At 38.7% G+C, this 20,696-nt stretch overlaps 1 protein-coding gene across 2 annotated transcripts in view; it reads left to right on the top strand.

Moving 5' to 3' along the window:
- Window positions 1-19,405, top strand: part of LOC134539147 (inactive dipeptidyl peptidase 10) — a 266,724-nt gene extending 247,319 nt beyond the window's left edge. For both annotated transcript variants that reach the window (XM_063380902.1, XM_063380903.1), the window contains 5 exons: window positions 1,604-2,056; window positions 3,471-3,656; window positions 7,241-7,398; window positions 10,821-11,026; window positions 13,547-19,405. In XM_063380902.1, the coding sequence (XP_063236972.1) occupies window positions 1,604-2,056; window positions 3,471-3,656; window positions 7,241-7,398; window positions 10,821-11,026; window positions 13,547-13,660 (1,117 nt within the window). In that variant the 3' untranslated portion in view covers window positions 13,661-19,405. The remainder of the gene's footprint in view (window positions 1-1,603; window positions 2,057-3,470; window positions 3,657-7,240; window positions 7,399-10,820; window positions 11,027-13,546) is intronic.
- Window positions 19,406-20,696: the final 1,291 nt, after the last annotated feature.

The following is a 20,696-nucleotide window of genomic DNA, read 5'->3' as shown; positions in this document are numbered from 1 at the left end:
AGCAGCAAACGGAATTAATAGTCAGTGAACAAAGAGTGAAGTCCCCGGGTGCGGAAGGCAGCGTCTTACCTCCATCGTTGGCGGCGTAAAACTGACCGAGCGCCGGGCTCCCTCGAAGCAACATGGCGCCTTCCCACCTTGTCCTGTTTTGTTGCCCTTAAGTTTCTTACATACACTGCTTACCAAAACAGTGTCGAGTTGAAATGATCCTCGGGACCAATTTCACCACGTCATTAAAAGATTTTTAACTAAGGGTAGTTTAAAGTTATCTAACCTTTTTAAACTTTTGTTAAGCTTTTTCATGACACCACATATTTCTCGTATTTACCTAACTTCAAGCAGTTAAGGGTTAATGTTTGTTAGAAATTCAATTAAAAGCAGGGGCCATTCTATTTTGTTCGTGTTTGAGTCATATCAAGTTAAGTTTGTAAACAATATAGTCCATAAAGAATTAAAAATATTTTAGTTACTTAAACATTGGTTACCGGTATGTCAATTTTACAAACAAATTTTTGAGGCACATCAAATGTAGTTTTTAGGTTAATCGTATGGATATTTGAAAGTGTCTGAATAGTTCATGTGGCTGCAAAGAATTTTTTCAACAAATGTTCAAACCATTTTATAATTCTGGCAACTACAATATTAAGGAGCAAAACGAAAGGCCAAATCGAACAAAGTCTAGATTTTTCAGTGTAAGGTGACATTTTGAATAGAGTGTAATCCATGGTGTAACCAGTCGGGAAGCCTTCATTTCACAGACAAGAGAGCCAAACCCGAAGTTCCCCGAAGTTCATGCTCGCTTTTTTTTTTCCTGTATCCTTTTTAATGTAGCTATCCTAACCAAATCAACCGTCCACAATGTTTTAAAGTATTTATAATGTAGCTAAATAACCTAATTGACCGTTAGTATCCTTTTATCAACAAATTTCCAATGAACAATAAAAAACACCCGAACATGCTCATTGGGAGTTTGGCTCTCTCGTTTCTGAAAAGAAGGCATCCCGTACAGGATGTCCACAGTTAGTACTTTTGTACTAGATCTAGTACTTTTTTAGTGGTCAAGTACATTTACGCTCAGATCTAGTACTTTTTTCTTTAATTTGAATCATATTACAGTAACTCTCCCAATATGTTTTATTATTAAGCGTAATTATTTTTAAAAAACTATAGAATGTATGTGTGTGTGTGTGGTGTGATATATTTAAGTTAGAGCATTGCAATGTCATAATAACTTCCTAAATTGTTAAAAACCATAACAAATTATAATTTAGTACTTTTTTTTCAAATCTAGTACGTTTTTCTCGCCTAAGTTGGTACGAAATATTTTTTCCTTGTGTACACCCTGGGATCAAGCCCCCTACAGAAGCATCTGGGTCCACTAATGTTTTAGTGTTTGCCTTGATAAAGCCTAGCCTCAGCTGGGTCAAGCCCCTCCCAAACCAAAATCCTGTATCCGCCACTGTAGCTATCCTAACCAAATCAACAGTCCACAAAGTTTTAAAGTATTTATAATGTAGCTAACCTAACCTAATTGACCATTAGTTATCATGAGTTGTAACCAGTCCGGGCTCCAGGGAGTGAAGTGGCGGGTGTCCGCGGGCAGGTACTACCTCGGCACGCACGACTCCAAGACCGGGCAGCGGCACCTGTACGTGGTGCGCGACCCGCACACGGACGACCCGCGCCGCCTGGAGCCGCAGTGCGTGACCTGCGACCTGGGCGACGTCTTGTGGAGCAGCCGCTACTGGTACGCCAACTGCACGCACTTCTCGGCGTCCGTGAGCCCCAGCGGCGGGGTCGCCTACTACGTGCTGGAGTGCGAGGGCCCTGGGCTGCCGCTGGCCGGCGTGCACGCGGCGGGCACGCACCGCCTGCTGCGCGTGCTGTACAACACACGCGCCTACCGCGCGGCGAGGCTGCGCGAGCTCGCGCTGCCCACGGTGCGCAGCTTCGAGGTGCCCATCTCGCAGGGCTGCCGCGCGCGCGTGCAGCTGCTGCTGCCGCCCAGCTGGCGCGAGGAGCTCCGGGACGCCGCCTACCCCGTCCTCGTCGAGGTGTGAGTACGCCTTCTCGTCCCGACATCCCCCCGCCAGCTTTCTCTCTCTCTGCTATCTTCCCTCCGCCTGCCGCCCAGCTCCTGCGAGGAGCTACAGGTATTCTGCTGATCCTGTCCTCGTCGAGGTGTCAGGTACACTTTTTCTCTTACTCTCTTTCGTCCCAATATTCCCCAACTTTCTCTCTCTCTATCATCTTCTATTCGCCCGCCATTTGCGTGTCTGGCTGCTTCTGCTGCCCAGCTGGCGGGGAGAGCTATGAAATCCTGTTTACCCTGTCCTCATTGGAGATTTGAGTACACTTTCTCTCTTGCTCTCTTCATTTCAACATTTCCCCACCAGCTCTCTCTTTATCTGGCATATTCTCTCCGCCTGCTGCGGGCTTGTCTAGCTGCTGCTGCCGCCCAACTCGCGGGAACAGCTACAAGTACTCTGCTGACCCTGTCCTCGCCGAGGTGCGAGTGCGCTGTCTCTCTTCCTCTCTTCTGTGCCGCCGTTCCCTTACTCCCTCTCCCTCATCACCTCTTTTCCTGCCGCAAACAAAGTGCAGCTGCGGCTGCTGCTACCTGTGTGGATGTGAGGAAGTGTGTGTCTTGGCTTACCCCTTCCACATCGAAATCTGCGTACGCTTACTCTCTCACTTTCTTCTTCTCCTTCTCTCTCTGCCATCTCCTCTCCACCTGCTGCAAACATGTGCAGACGCTGCTGCCACCTAGCTGACGGGTATCAACTACCCTGCCCTCGTCGAGGTACTACCTGCAATCGGTTTGGTTGTTGTTTATACTAGCGACTAGAGTCCAGAGTAATGTTATGACCATTATGGTATCCGTGATCAAGGGATGTACAGTACACTCCCGATTATCCGCGAAATTAAGTGGCAGGGCCACCGCGGATAGCGAAAATTGCGGATAATCTGCAAAAGAGCCGAATATGGGAAACAAAAAAGGAAACATTAATTTCAACTTAAAAATCTAAACATTTAAGTAAAGTATAAGTTACAATTAACAGTAAAAAAAATTTAATGATGCTAAAATTTTAGTACTTTACTGAATAATTAACATACAATACATTTCAGTAACGTAAACCTAAAAAGTGCTCAACCATACGACTAGAAACAAAGTGCGACAGAGACAAAAATAGCTACGCATGCCAGCCTATACTGCGCGAGTTCCGAGAAGGCCTGTGGCGTTTCACTGTATACTGCACACAATACACTCGTCAGTAGAGTTTTAATTTGCTCACTATAATAAAATACAGAATTATGTATGTGCTGTATTTTTTCGTAGCATGCCGTGGATAATAGGGAGTTTACTGTACTTAATAGGCGTTTGCAGTGTGTTTGGTTGGTGGTGGTGTACGTGTGTTTCCTGGAAACGCGGCAAGTGTGGACTGACGCGTGATCGCTCCCCCCCGCAGGAACGGGAGGCCGGGCAGCGACTCGGTGAGCGACAAGTTCGCGGTGGACTGGGGCACCTACATGTCCAGCCACAACGACGTGGTGTACGTGAAGCTGGACGTGAGGGGAGCCCGCGGCCAGGGCACCAGGGCTGTGTACCGCCGCATGGGGGGAGTCGAGGTGCAGGACCAGATCACCGTCCTCAGGCAAGGATACTCACCACACGAATCTTCATCCTTTCGGAAGGCACACAAGCCGAGCATTGATCTCTCATCACTAGAGACCTGAAAAATTCGTGGGTTCATTTCGTGTTATGCTAAAATTCAAATAATTATACCTTAATGCTGCTTCTGCCATTGGTTCACTGTTTAATCTGGAGGACCGAGGGCCAATTAGAGACCCTCACTCATAGACGTGTCGAATCACAGGACGTCCAGTCGAGACGACTCACAAGTCAGCGGCCAGTGAACATTTGGCATTTGCCCGAGTGTTGTAGAGGATATTGGAGTCTATCCTGGAGGTCACTGAACCCGCGAATTTTTCCGGTCTCTACTCATCACGCGAAAATTCACATTGGGACAGCACAATTTCTGAGCCGCTGAGAGGGTTGTGACCTTTCTCTGGCTGAGCAAGTAAATGACTCTCACTGTTGTGTACAATCAGCGATTTGAAAATACCACTTGTTTTTTCCAGATCGTTTTCTCACTTTTTTTTGGTGCTAACTTTTGGGTTGAAGGGGCGGTTGAAATAAAAAAAAAATAATAATTTTTAAACACATTTACTATTGAAAACTAACACACTGACGTATGGATCTACAATACTTAACATACTGTCTTCAATTTTGCAACTCCCCCTATGCCCATCCCACCCACGTCCGCCTCAGTTTAATTGGGACAGTTCTGTCAGCATAGGCCTCCGTGCTCTGAGGAAGAAAGACATGGGTCGGTGTGTGTCACAATTTCTGAAAAATTTCCAAATTGCGTTGTGTCCTGCTGAAGCTTTGCACATTGTATGCGTGCCCTTAAGAATGCATGACTTTACGGGAACAGTTGCTGGCCGCAAAAATGCAGTGCACTTGAGATATCAGAGATTTGACTCTTATCAATGACTGTCCTCCCCTCCTACAAACTGAAGTAACACAGTCATAATGTGATAGCAACATGCTGAACACTGCACATCAGTAAATGTGCTGAAGGAACCAGTCAGAATAATAAAAAAATGGGTAGGTACACTTGCCCCTTTTTATGTCTGGAAAATCCTAACTCGTGTTTTCTCACTCCTCCATGCACAAGGTAACAAAAATATATACGTACCATGCAAAAGTCACGTTGGAACATAATGTTTTAAATACTACTGTATGCCAAATTGGTTAGAATTCATGGGTAGAATCGGGTTTTTATGGTTTTATGTTTTAGCCAGTTTTGTAGAGAAAAATGTAATTTCTCCTTACCATTTTTTTTTCGACTTAGTAGCACAATGGTTAAGAATTTGGTTGAAAACTAGGCAAAGGAAAGTTTTTTCTTTTCTTTTTTATTTACAGACTACTTGATTATACTAATTGTGTTATAAGCAATTTGATTTATTTATTGTATTAATATAATCAGTGTTGTTAAAAGTACTCGGAAAAAGTAATAGGACTCAATTACAATTACTGTGGTGATAATGTAACTAATTACAAGTAAAAATTACTTTACATAGAAGTAATCGGTAAAATTACAATTACAATTACAATTACTTTTTGCTACCATTTTAAAACTGACCTACAATTCAATTTTTTACACTTTGTTACATTAATAAACATACATACATACATATATGTTTTGTTAAAAAAATGATTTCATGTAATTATTACATTTATTATCTTTAATTAAATGAATAATATTTTAGGACAAACTTGCTTGAATAACATCAAAAGACTTCATACAAGTAGTGGAATTGACCTTACAAAACAATTGCATTTTAAATTTCTCATCAGATAGATTTCCTCTCTTGATGGCAAAAACATCTTTACCAACACTAAAAAGATGATCAACGGGAGCACTTGACGGCAGCGATGTGTTAAATTTTTTAAATCAGATTTTAGGATAGGGTAATGTTGGAGACACTGCAAGTCACTATGGCTCTTCATTTTTGATCATAGATGTTGTGCATACGATCGTAGCACTACAAGCGTAAAATTATAAACTTTACTAATACAAAATTGTATGATCTTCTTGTTCTTAATTGTATTCATTATACGTTCCGAGAATAAAATTAACGGCAAGTAAATATAAAGTATCGATTACCTTAATGTATCGATTACAATTAATGTTATGTATTCCGATTACAAGTACGAATTACATTTTTTAAATGTAATTCGTTACAAATATAAATTACTTGAAAAGTAATCGTTACAAGTAATCCGATTACTTTTAATTCGTTACTTAACAACACTGATTATAATATTATTAAATACATAACTCAGTACATTGGATTGATTATTTAATACAAGGTAGGCATATTATATCCTCTATTTTTGCTTAAATTAATAAAAATAAAACCATATAATAGTATATAATATTCTTTATATTATAATAATAGTATATAATATTCTTTAATAATTAATAATTTATAGTCATCTAATGGGTGCGAAAACGTTTTAATTTTTAAAAAGGTGGGCAGTATTTTAATAAAATTCCTAGTCAAAATTCAGTTACAAGCCGGGGTTAAGTATTTTCTCAAGTCTTTTTTGTTTTTAAAATCAGAGAAGTTTCATCATATAGTTTAACCTTTCACTCTGCAAATCAAATGATTTAACGTCTGCTCCAGTAGTGAGCTCTAGCGGCGGGTTCAAAACTAAGTGTGAATTGGGTTCAGAAATTCAGTTATAGATATTGAATACTGGTTCCATATAATTAAGATCATTTATTTACTGTGAATATTAGTGAAAGAAATTGTGTTCATAAACTTTTTAGATTGTATTTTTACAAGTGAGGTTATGTTCCCGTGGTATAATGTATTTGCATTATAAATCAGTTCATTATTAGTTAATAAATAATTAGAATTAATAAATTAGAATAAACATTCAGCATCATAATTTTAATAAAATAATCATTTTTATGCACATTTTATATTAATATTGAAAACAATGTATTTATTTAATTAATCTTTGTTACAGTAAATTTGGAAACAGTTCAGTGTCTTAAATTAAAAACACACGTACATAAGTACACATATTTTTTACACTATTTTTGACGTGACAATGTATAATAAATCAATGAATGCCAGCTGCATGCACGAAAAAGTGTCCCGTTAAGTGAATTGTCCCGTTACGCTAATTGTACACTTGCGCCGCATCTATCTCTCTTCCACTCGATTGGAACTACCTTCGATTTGACTTTTTCGAGGCGCATTAAACTTGAAACACTACCATTCGTTTCCTACATTTCCTATCAGCGTCCTATCCTTAACAGAATAACACAGATTGGAAGAAGTTAAATAGCAAAGACATGTATAAAAGTTATAGTTAAAATAATCTCTTTGTTTAAAGTAATAAACATATTTGAATTAATGAGTGCAAATAAAAACGAAATTTATCAATTAAATTGTAGATTTCATTTCACTCCTTTATTTTGTATCCATACAAAATAGTGATAATTCAAAAAAAAAAAATCATTCAATTTTATTCATAAAAGCATGCAACCATTTCATCGATGTTTTGTTATGACGTTGTCACGTTAAAACTATCGTCCGTAAACCGACTTTACAGACAACCAGTGTTAGTTGGTACGTGGTGTGTGCGTGTGTGCAGGTACCTGCTCGACACGCTCAAGTACCTGGACGAGACGCGCGTGGGCGTGTGGGGCTGGGGCTACGGCGGCTACGTCACGGCCATGCTGCTCGGCTCGCAGCAGAACATCTTCAAGTGCGGCATCGCGGTGTCGCCCGTCTCCGACTGGCTCTACTACAGTGAGTGCGCCCTCGCCTCCCCTCGCCATTCCCTGTGACTCGGGGGTGCAACAACAGAGGGGGGGGGGGGCAAGGGTATTTCCCCCCCACCCCCCCCCTTCTGAAACCTTGAAGTGGGGGCAAACGGGGGCAAATAAAATGCTGTGTAATCAATTTTTAGATGATAAAACTGCTGTTAAATAGCACCATTTTTCACCTTGGAATACAAATTTTCCCGGACCCCCCGCTTCAATAGGAGGGATCGATGGATTCTTTATAAAAAGGTATATTGCCCCCCCCCCCCCCCCCCCCCACCTTTTGGAAATTTAGTTGTTACGCCCCTGCGCATGACTAATATATTTTTTTGAAGTGGAAACTGCTTTTGCTGAGACGGCTAAAAATTTTCGAGGGTTACGAAAATTACGATCGCGTGAGGGGAATAGTTAGGTACCTACGTGGTGGGGGAAACGGTATGAGGAGAGTGCGTCAGCGGCGACTCCACTCTGACGCTTGCGCTAGCGGTCGAATGGGAATACAGCAAAAAAGGAGGGGAGGGAAAGGTACGTACCGTAGTACGCTACATGCTAGTTGTAACGGCCGGAAGGGGAGAAGGCAGTGGAGAGGTAGAAATGACGCAGCAGTGATACTACGAAATTCTCGTAACGCTGCTTGTGTTTTGTCTACTCCTCAGTTTTTGTAACTGCTAATAATTGACGCTACCATATATTAAATTTTTTTAAAGTAGGTCCGTACATCTACAATTTATTAATGCGTGTGAAAAAGAGTTATTCATAAAGGTATCATTTATTTTTATGTTGAAAATGTAAAAAAAGACATGTAGATTTAAGAAGTTAGCTTTATAAGTGTAATTTATTTTTGATATGTGAACACTGTGATTTGAAATTTCAAAAGGACTTATAGACTTGTGAGTTAGACTTTATAAGTGTAATTTATGTTCAGTTGGAGTGGTTTTTTTTTTATTCTTTCATTTTATTCAGCTGGTTTAAAATGATTTAACATTATGCTTAAAAATAATAAAAAGGCAGAAGCAGGTAAGAGATATTATCAAAAACAACGTGGGCAATAAACCGCCAAGAGAGCCACCAAAAAGGGCCAGTGAACTGATGCAGAGAGTACAGGGGGCATAATGAGACATTTTATTCATTTGAGGTCATACCCACTTCCTTACTATTCTCAATTACTACCTCCTGTTCACTAAAAAAATACTAATAATTTATCTTTATCTATACCTAATGAGCAAGACATGGCCCCCACAAGGATGGGGCTGGGTGGACCCCTGGGTCCAGGGTTCGGGCCCAGCTCTGTTTATTTTTATCTCAGTGTGTGAAATTCAATATACAGACTCAGTGTAGTTATTTTAAAGTAAAATAATTTTATAAATAAAGCCTAGTTTGGACTTACAAAATAGTAACCATAATTTTACCCTGTATTTTAATGTTAAATAACATTCTAAAAAGAGTGTAGAATATAAATAACCATGCAATTATAATGTTGTACGTGACTGTTAAATTTTTGGGGGGGAGGGCCCGTAATCGAATGTAGGGGCCATGGAGCAAGAAGTCTCACTTCTGTATCGTGTGGACTCCACACACCCAACACATCATAGCTCTCGGTATACAGCATTAGGCAGGAATAATATTGGAGTCGTCAAGCGGGCTGACCAATGTGTGGCAACATAAAACCATACATGGTCACTTTAATAAACTTTACGGAACATACCAAACGTATTGGTGTGCCGAAGGAAACTTTATGATAATGAAACAACACTGGAATATATTTAGTTAAGTAAAAAAAGTCATAGTAAAATGTAAACACAAGTTTTAAAATAGGTACTTAAGAAAACTGACATTGCAATTTTTGATCATTAATGGTCTCCTTCCAAAGCCCAAATAGACTACGTAGCGAAGTGACACAGTGCTCATTCATTCAGCTCTAGGGGTAATTTTTGTGTGGTTCAAACTTCATCATAAGAAAAACATCTTTGTTTCTTTTTTAATATCATAGTATTATGCTGAGAGAGCTTTAACAAGAAGGGCAGTATTTTAAAAAAGTTAATTTTCGAAAATCAATTCCAAATCCGGGGTTTAGTATTTTTCCAAGACTGTATCATTTTTTCTCGGAGCCGTTTCATTATATAGTTCAAAATTTCCATCTTTTTCTAACTTCTATCTGTGCGTGTTAGTGACAGGCAACGTTTACAATTCAGGCAGCAAATTCCAGCAGCAGGTTCAGAAAGTACGTGTTTGAATCTCGTCCAGAAATGTTGGTATTTTATAAAAGCTAAATATTTTATTTATCAGTACACATATTTATCACTCTCTGCATTATTTTAAAGAATTCTAAGTTAAAATTGGTGTGCGATTTTTGTACTATAAACATGAGAACACATGAATTTGTTTGTCACCGAGGTTAGGTGTTTACGCATAACTGGCGAGTACTGAAAAACATGTACACATTTTTTTTTTATATAATAATGTAACCATGTAATTATTCTGAAATAAATAAAAAAAATCCAGCCCTCGCCCAGGATTGTACGTCCCTGAAATTCTGCCAACAAAAATAAATGATTTAAATTAACCGGCGGGCAAAGTGGCTTTATTTCGGCCTTCCCTTCCACACACGCTTCCCAAAATGAAATTCGGTGGATGCTCCTGCCGCCACCACCCCGACGGCTAGCCCGTTTCCCCCTCCACTTTCTTTATTTCAAACAGAACCTGGCACACGCAATCTTTATAGTGTGTGTGCATTAAATACCATCGCAAAAAAAAAATATGCTTTCAAAGTCTGGGTGATGGTAGACTAGAGCATGCGCTACCATAAAGTTTCATTTGGCACACCAGTATGTTTGGTACGTCCCTCGATATTCACGAAATTAAATATATATGAGTTAATGGAGCCAGATGTTGGTCAGCATTCTGTGACAAATCCAACTAAAAAAGTGAGCTCTGCACGTAGGGCAGTATTTGTGCGGCAGAATGGCAATGGATAGAACATCAAAATCTGCTATCTAAAGATAAGGGACTGGCCGTGTACTATTAATAAGTTAAGGTATGTTCAATTGGGAACCGGCCTCTTGAGTTGCAACTGTGTTTTTAGGGGCTTAGCCGGGGGGGGGTTTAGGGGTTCAAACACCCCCCCCCCCCTAGCACCAAATCTTTAATTAAATTCTTATTCATCACTCAAACAAATTTCATATTAAAATTAATAAAAAATTTTACCATTACAGTATTTAAATTTAAGTACCGAAAACTGCTAAAAATAGCACTGTTTTACACCTTCAAAATCCGAATTTTCCCGGGGGAGGACCCCCGGACCACCCGCTTTAATACGGGGGAGGGGCATGCTTCTTGACCCCCCCCCCCCCGTACACAAATCCTGTGTCTGCGGTGGGACGCGGAACGGAGGAGCTGCGGTGTGCGCAGACTCTGCCTTCACGGAGCGCATCCTGGGGCTGCCCGGGGACAACTACAAGGGCTACGTGGAGGCGGACGCCACGCAGCGGGCTCGCAACGTGCCCAGCCACTCGCTGTACCTGCTGCACGGCCTGGCCGACGTCACGGCGCCCTACCCGCACGGCGTGGCGCTGGCCCGCGCACTCGCCAAGGCCGGCGTCATATTCCGCTACCAGGTGAGGCCCGAGGCTGTCCCTGAACTGTCCCTGAACTGTCCCTGAACTGTCCCGAGGCTTCCCCAAGGCTGTCCCGAGGCTCTCTTGAGCTGTCTTGAGGCGGTCCGAGGTTCTCCCGAGACTGTACCGAGGTGGTCCGGAAGCTGTCCCAAAGACTGTTCCTTGACTTCCCCGAAGCTATCCTGAGGCTGTCCCGAAGCTGTCCCTAGGCTCTCTCGAGGCTTCCTGAGGCTCTACCGAGGCTTCCCCGAGGCTGTCTGAGGCTATCCCAAGGTTGTCCCTAAACTGTCCCGAGACTGTCCCAAATTTGACACGAGGCTTCCCCGAGGCTGCCCCGAAGCTGCGTTTTTTTTTGTCCCACGATTTCTTCATTGAGCTCTAAATTACTTAAAATGAAGCCTCTATCCCTGTACCTATTGTTTTACAATCTTATTCATATTTTTCTTCTCCGCCAAGCACTGATATAAAGGTTCGGAACCATGGTGTATTTTTAGTTCTTTTGCTTACATTTTTATGTTATTTTTTTTCTATTATGACAATGGAAGTTTCATCACATGCATTAACCTAGAGTAGAAAAACAGAGTACAATGTTCTAGCAAGTTAAAATTATGTAACTTTGTAGTCACACAAAAGATTTTTACAAATTATTTACTTGCCTTTCAAAAAATAGCAGATAATACATATTAGCATTTGAGGGCAAAATTAGTTTTGTAATATAATGTTTAATGCTTGTACGGGCTGATTTAAAACTCTACTGACAATTTGGGATGAAAGTTTATCATGGAAAAATTAAATTTTAAACATGAATGTGACTTATTGTCTATTTTTTTTTTCCCCAGGCTGATGTGCCTCTTTGAAGTTGGACTCTACTACTTTTTCATTACAAATATTACAGAAAGTATTTGAGATGGAACACAAAGGGCATATCCAAAGGTAATCAGAAAAATATACAATACAGAAACATAAACAACAAATTTCTGAAATAAAGTCAATAGGTTTGTTGTTGGTATTTCAACTCTTTGGAAGAAACTAATTATGAACATAGACACACTGCGTCATTTTTTTTTATTCTATGGTATACCACCATGGACCCCTTCTTCTCCATTAAAAAAGTTGAATTCCAAAAAATCCCTCACCCACCCTACTTTTCCGTTTTTTTAGCTAAATATGCAGACCTCTGTAGCGTAGTTGGATGCACACCGGCTTACGGTGCGAGGGGTTCTGGGTTCGAGTCCCGGGTAAGGCATGGTTGTAAAATTTACATGATGATCATTGATTGCTGATGATGATTGAACTACCTTACGTTGACCCAAATTGCTTACTGAGGTTTGCTTGATTTGATATGATATGATATGATATGATTACGATTTGCATTACCCTAGGGCTGCTGGTGTCACTGCCGAAGGCCACCCTAACTAATTTAAATTAAAAAAATTAGCTAAATATGCCTTTGGCGAACACCGAATTCCTGCATAATATTTAATTGGACAAGGTTCTTCAACCTCCGCAAAACTTGTCGCTGCCGTAAAATTATTTCTTGGTAATTATTGGAAGTAACCCCATACATTTTTTCTGTCATGTTGTTACTCCTAATTTTGCAGAGATTGTGGAACTTTGTTTAGTTAAACACTATCCATACGCGCCGACCTCCGTAGCGTAGTCGGATGCACACCGGCTTACGGTGCGAGGGGTCCTGGCTTCGAGTCCCAGGTAAGGCATGGGTGTGACATTTACAAGCTGATATTTGGTTACCTACGAATTGAAATTGATGATTGCATTTAAAGTAAAAAAAATATATATCACTATCCAGATGCATGATGTCCCATCTCAAATCATTTCTGTTATTTGTAACAAACCAGTAGGTACTTCAAAGGCGTATGCCAGGCCTGGGAAGGACTTTAGACGGCATTATATGATTTCAACTTATTTTTTCATGATGAACCTGCAGTCAGGGCCGCAACTAGGGGTGGGAAAGCGAGGCATACGCCCCGGGCGCAAAGCTGTGGTGGCGGGGGGTGGGGGGGGGGGAGGCACAAAAATCGCTAAATCGCTTGCATTGTAATTCCTACTACAACTGGTAACTGGTAAAAAGTTTTTTAACTTGCATGCCAGGAATGTCTAATCTGATTTACAATATAACATCTCAACATATTTGACGAACAAGTCTAGTGATTATACGGACTACTTTATGGACATAGCGGGTTCATGCATGGAAGGTACAGTAGCACAGAAACTGTTACATGTAGGTATGGAAAATGCTTGAATAGCATCATTTTTCCGTGGGCGGGGCCCACGGACCCCCCCCCCCCCCCCCCCGCTTTATTGGTGTGGTATGTGCAAAAAAAGAGGGGGGGGGGGGGGTGCATGAATCCATTCATGCCCCGGGTGCCAGAGACTCTAGTTGCGGCCCTGCCTGCAGTTGAAGTTTCTGGGTGCGACTGTGACTGTGCACTCCCCGAAAGCGAAGCAGTGGTGAAGTGCCGGGCGCTGAGCGAGCTGCGCGTGTTCTGTGCCGCGCAGAGCTATGCAGACGAGGGCCACGCCCTGCTCGGAGTTCTGGGCCACGTGTATCGCTCCATGGAGGACTACCTGAAGGAGTGCCTTAGTCTCGATGACGAACAGCAGCAGTCGTGAAGACCGCGCCGGAGGGACCCCGCCATCCTCCCCCGCGCCGCGGCGCCGGTCTGGTGTCTGCCGCCCGCTCCGAGGACAGAGCCCCGCGGCGGCCCGACCCCCCCCTTCCCCCCGCCCTGGACTCCGGACGAGACCGGCACCCTGGCTGTCTCGCACTCGTGCCCGGGGAAAACGTTTTCACCTGCTCCACTCGACTCGGTATGATGTCAATTCAAAAAACAAACAAAAAAAATACATCTTTGTAATTTTTAACTGTGTGAATTACATCATCGTGTACACTTGCATGTTATCTGATGACACAAAAAAAAGTATCCGGAAAGTTTTTGGACGTGTTCATGCTGTCTTGTTTTTTTTTTTTTTTTTTTTTTTCCCCCGCGGGAAGCAGAGAGGTAATGATAAAGCAGTCAGATTGTTCGTTTGCTTTTGAACCGGATTCTCCCTTTTTTCCCCCATGAGAGAAGGTACCCACTTCGTTTCGAAATGAAACGTGCTGATTAATGAGAAGAGCATATAGGATGTTTTTTGAGAGAGTTGGAGAAATGTTTTGAATGTGAAACCTGTGGTTGTGGCTCTGTGTAGCACGGTGTGAAGTTATCAAGCATGAACAGGAAATGAAAGACCTAGCCCAAAACTGCATCGGTAGCAGATTAAAAAAAAGAAAGCAATAAGGTGTTAGTTGAAAACTTTTCAGAATTCCGGTAACATAATATATGTTCTGGAGGGATAACATTACGTAAAGCCGACTTCGTGAAATGGTGTTAAAATCAGTGGAAATTAACATGAAGCAATATACATTACTCCATTTTCATCCTGGTTGTGAGTTCATGCGTGATAATTTTTTGGATCCTGTTGCTATTTTTTCTCATCATACACAGCGCTGTCAAAATACATTAAGCGACAAGACTTGATCCGCGCCAACTTGAGCAGCTATCTATTCTCCGATTCGAAATTCGAAAAATATATATATATATAATAAAGCTGAGATCGATGTGAGAAATGCCTTTCAACAAAAGTTTGTTTTCAGTTGCTTATTACCAAAACAATCCTAGGTAAATTACAATTTTCAAACGGAAAGAGAATTACTGCATGTGTCGTAATACTCGTAGGAAAAGAAGTCCTTAATTTTGTTTGCCCAAAACACTACGACTACAGTGCGGATACAATCATAAGATGGAGTTGCTGGGTCTTCGAATACAGACAATCCCTAACTTAATTCCGGGAACCTAGGTAGCCACTAGATTCATCAGTTAATACATCACTTCGATAACATACAAATCTTAATGATAGTAACGCCTTGGAATTACTCTAGTTTACACTTATTCTACATGTACAGAATTATTCTCTCTTAATAACGTGACTGAAAATGATGTCATTAGGAGCTGTCCACTACGTCATTCATTCCAATCCATGGCACTTACAAAAGGTTTACAGAGTGCTTTACATTACTCTTTATATTTTTATGCATCAATTTCTGTTTGTAGGCAGTTGTTTTACACATTATCGAAGACTGCAAGGCATGGACAATCGAATCACAAGGTAAATATAAATAAATTTTTTTTGCCTAAAGTATTTTTATGTCTAACGTTCTCCAAAATATTTATACAAATATAATTTTATACACAAAAATTATAGTAACTAATAACCAAACATCTGTTCATTTTTGATGCTAATAACTAAATTTAAAAACAAATTCTTTTAACGTGTTAATGCAATATTGATAGTAGTCATTTATTTGTAATTAATGTAAAACAACTGCACTTGCCTCTTAAATAGACACCCCTTCTCGGACAGCTCTTAAAGAGTAAATGGTTTCCTGAGTCATATTTGCTATAAATTTAAATCTAAACACACATTCGCGCTTAAATAACCCAATCACTCTACTCTTCCTGTTTTAGCTGTAGGAACATATAAATTACTTGTTGGTGAGAAGTTTCATACAAACAATGTAAAATGGTCGAGAAACAAACTTGTCGAGCGAAAGAGTTGGATTATCAAGTGCTGCTTTTGATAGAATAGTTAGTATTTTCAGAACAAAAGACATCGTTGATTTTTTTGTAAAATGTTGTTTGTAAATAGATTGTTTGATTAATGATATTGTGGTTATCTGTGTAATCTGTCACCAACACCCAATTCATGAATTCTTGTTTGCGAGTTTGAGTAAGTGATAAAATTAATCGAACATAAATCTTCTTAATCTGTTAGTAATTTTTGCTTGAGGATTGTCCACTTCTGATTTATTGGATAAAATATCATTGAAGTGTGCACATTACTTGAGGGTTGGTATCAGAATTATTGTTAAAAAATACAAGGATTACATATAATTTATGTTTTGGCAAGTTGAGCGTAAAATAAAGCTGTGATTTGTATTATTTAATGTGTTAGCTCAAATGCTAGTGGTAGCTTAGAATAAGGCATAGTTCACCAGCACCAAGACTGATTTCATGATGAAAAAATTAATTTTCTGCCTTGAAAAACACAGATTCTCACTATGATTTCTTAGTATTAGACTACTTTTAAATAACACATTTTCACAATTTGTAAATTTCTCTTGTTTGTAACATTACATACATTGTTTTCAAAAAATCTGTTGTTTATTAATTTTTTTAGCTGAGTTGTTTGTGTGAACGTACCATCATAAGCAATACTGAAAATACAATCAATCAATACCATCAAATCAAACTGACTGCACCAACAAAATTTAATATCTGTGGTGTATAATTTAGAGGTGATTTTATGGGAATAAGTAATTGTTTCTCTTTCACATGAGTATCTAAATGAATTTCATTTTAATATGTCTCTTTATTTTTCAGAAAATATGTAAACAAGTATATAACTTTTAGCTTTTTTGAGCTGTTAGATTTTCAGTTGGTAGGGGCCATATTATAGTGACGCTTTGTTGATAGTGATGACATTAATTAGCCTGCTGTTTTTTTTCCCCCTATTTATCAGTCAAAACAGTCCATCATACTGATATTCAAACCTGTTATGTTTTCGAATTTCTCTAAGTTATTGTTATTTTTGCTTCACTGGTTTTTCATGAGGAAAATAAAGTCAATGTAGAAGTGTAAAACATTAAAATTTAACTTGTTTTATGCTTATATAATCCATTTTAATGTGCTGTACAAACATGTACATGTACTTAAGATATTTGTTAAAAACAAAAATTGGTTGTCTGTAAAGTTGGTTTACGGGCGATAGTTTAACGTGACAATGTCATAACAAAACATTGATAAAATTATTGCATACTTTTATGAATAAAATTGAATCATTTTTATTGAATTATCACTATTTTGTATGGATACAAAGGAGTGAAATGAAATATACAATTTAATTGATAAATTTACTTTTATTTGCACTCATTAATTCAAATATGTTTATTACTTTAACGAAGAGATTATTTTAACTATAACTTTTATACATGTTTGCTATTTAACTTCTTCCAATCTGTGTAATTCTGTTAAGGATAGGACGATGATAGGAAAAGTAGGAAACGAATGGGAGTGTTTCAAGTTTAATGTGCCTCGAAAAAGTCAAATTGATGGTTGTTCCAATCGAGTGGAAGAGAGATAGATGCGGCGCAAGCCTACAATGTGCATAACGGGACACTTTTTCGTGCGTGCAGCCGGCGTTCATCGATTTATTAGACGTTGTCTCGTCAAAAAAAAAAAAAAAGTAATTCGGTTCTGACACTTGGTTGAAAGTCACTAACTTTTTCCTGTTCCGGAAAATTACACCATGTAAGTATTACTCTATGAAGAAGGTGTTTGTCCTGAAGTTGAAGTCACTCTGGTAAGCGATTGGTTATCAAAACAAACCATAGCTGTTTAAAAGGGAAATTCTAGAGGTTTAATAATTGTTTTAAAGGAACTTAGTAGAAATAATCGTAAAAATGCCATCATGAAGGGAGTATTGTCAAATAAAGATGTTAACAACACACCAGCAAGAAATTAGCATTAAACTTCATAAGGTATAGGTAAACAGGAAAATGATTACGTAGCTATCCAGAAGTAAAAAGTGGAGGGGTTGGTTTCCATTTTGACTTAATTATTTTTACAGCAAAGATTACACACCATTCCCTAACTTCTTTCTCCTTGACCTAGACGAGCAAATTCCATGCCTGACAAAAATGCCGATAATGTAAATGCGATTAAGCGCTCCTAGTTTCTTTGACAGCAAGCATATGGAATTTTGAGTGACTACTTATTAGCGTCAGTGGTTTTTTTTTAGGGTAACCTTGTCAAGGTGTCTTGGGGTCATTTAAAGAGTGGGGAAGTATTAGTGAACACTCAGTTTATTCAGCATAAGCACTTGTATTAAAACTATAGTCAAATTATTGAGAAATCTATTCTTTAAATTATAATTGAATTCTCAAATACTGTATAGTAATCAAATGTTTCAGTATTGCTGATGACTGCCTATTAATTATACAAAAAGAGCTTATAAAACAAATGAACTTGTTCCTTGTGTATGATATTTTGAATGAGAAGCTAACAGCATTTCCAAAATAATTTCTTACTGTAGTGCTTGCTGTGCAAGTTTTATAAAGCCTTTCACATTTACAGATGTCTTTTTTTTTTGTATGTGTGTGAAAAAAATATTTTAATAATTTATCCAAACACTTGGTATAAAATTAATTAGATATATCACAAAATATAGTATTAGCATGAGTATTGTTACACTAAGTACCTGAAAAAAAATGATTCTTTATACATATTCTGAATTGTGCAGTAGGCCTACTTAGTTAAGTTTGCTAACTGGTTTCTTGCATGTACAAAAGGTGTATCTTAAATAATTATTAATTTTAATAAAAAAATTATTTAGTAATTTAGTCCCATTTCTGTAATTATTATTTTTTAGTCTTATTTTATTCAGTTTTTTCTAAATGATTTATTTGTAATTTTTCATTACATAATAGGATTAGCCCCTAAACATTTCATACTTTAATTGGCATCACACCTTAATTTCAGGCTTTGTTTGCCATATATCTTCCAGGCTACACCTCTATTTAATATTTTAATTAAACCTTTTGGAATAAAATAATTTCGTTGCAAAATCAAGCTTCTGTGAACTCAATTTCTTCAATGTTCAATGCATCTGGTTGCATTTACAGGTTTAAGAGATGGAACTATATTGCTGCTTATGTCTTTGCATCTTTTGGCTTTCTAAACTGGTTTGATGACTGTAGATCATTTCATTCTTTTTTACACAATACAGAACAGCTAATCCCCTCGAAATAGTAGAGTGTATTAATGTTGGCAGGACTGATGCTAGTAGTCTGGATAATCGTACTCATAAACTGCGTTCAGTGTAGAACTCCCCAACATGACGTTGCACATGGGCTTGTGTGTGACCCCTTCCGCTGAAGTGTACTTAATAAGGTGCAAAAAAATTTTTAGTGTGGTTGAAAAAAAAATTGTGTTAAGGTGATACCATAATGCTTACATACGAAACAATTACATGAACGATATTATTTATGGACAATTTGTTAACGTAAGGAATAGTGGATGACGTGGGGTAGCCAAGAAGATGGAAGATTTGTGAAGTACATGCTCTTTGGAGAATAAGCACCACTAAGGCGTCAGGCTCGTCTGAAACTGAATTCGGTAATGGTACGTATCCTCGGAGACTAGGAAGCTGTGTAATATTGTAGACTCAACAAGAAATGTGTCTAATCGTTCATTGTTCCGTTTTGTATTTATTACTATTATGCTGAAAATTGTTTTCAATAAAATGTTTTAGAATTTTCACGTGCTTTTTTTTATCCTTGCAATCTTTCACAGGAGTTGGATTGTACACACTGATAAATGACCTTTCGGAGAAAAAAATAACTTCACTTTGTAATCGCAATATAAAAATTACATCAAAAGTATTTTAAAAATCTCAGATTATCGTGATGAAAACAGACTGTATTTTATTTTCTAAACTCTTACAGTGAGCATTCCCCACACACGATCAAACTTGTTGCTGCTGTTCGATGTAAAGTTTCATTGTAGAATGTGGAAGAAACTTTGGATGTTGCGATAGCAGTTGCACTTTTATTTAGAAAAAGGAAAGAAAAAAGGGGGTTGTCTGTAAAGTCTGTTTACGGACGATAATTTGTAAAGTTTGGCCCTAAACCCCGGCCAAACCAAACAACTTATGCAACCCGCGACACAGTAAACTCCTATATTGCCCCGGACCGCGAGCGCAGGTAAACCCAAAAAAATATTAAAACCCAAACTAATGGCAGGCTCAAAAAATACTAATAAGATTGCGAACAGTGAGAGGAGGCAGCAAGTTAAAAAGACGCAAAAAGTATATAGCAACATTTAATAAATATATATATAAATATACCATAAAATCGTTTCATCACAAATCAGCGCATACATCATAAAATACATACCCTATTACTACTTATAAAAAATGCTATATAATAATACTAAAAAAAAAAAACTTTAACAAATCCCCCAAAAAAGTATAATTTGGATCATTTACTTCGGAACTCCGAAAAATTAAATATAATTACCAAAAAGGCATTAAAAATATATAAGAACATATTAATACAAATACAAATATAGATACGCACCGGGCGTAGCACTACTGTAAATACCCATTAACAGAATTTACCATCAAATAGGCGAAATCTAGTAAAACTTTGACACACATTAGCATCCAAATCAATATATCAAAAATTTAGCAAATTACAAATTATGGGTTAACAAGTCCTTCTCAGTTAAGTCATTTTCTAACGGTCGACGCCTTTTTTCTTCCACGTCTAGCAGGGATTGGGTGAACAAGCTGAACGTAAAATCCCAGTTTCAGTGTTATTAGTTCGTTAATTTAAATCTCAAAACTCCACAGATTATAGTTTCGCACCAGGGGTCAAAGGGGTCAACGGGGCAGTGGCATGGCTGGCACTTACTTGCTTTTTTGACGGTGAGATGTCCGGTCACCAAATACACTCGTTTGCTCACAAGTGTTTTTAATGGCAAACCCTTGCCATAACACGTTACCGTAGCTGCGGGTAATTGTACGGATATGACGAATCCTTCGCCAT

This window comes from Bacillus rossius, chromosome 14, assembly GCF_032445375.1.
Source record: "Bacillus rossius redtenbacheri isolate Brsri chromosome 14, Brsri_v3, whole genome shotgun sequence".
NCBI lineage: Eukaryota > Metazoa > Arthropoda > Insecta > Phasmatodea > Bacillidae > Bacillus > Bacillus rossius.
This window is presented reverse-complemented; position numbering and strand designations above follow the sequence as displayed.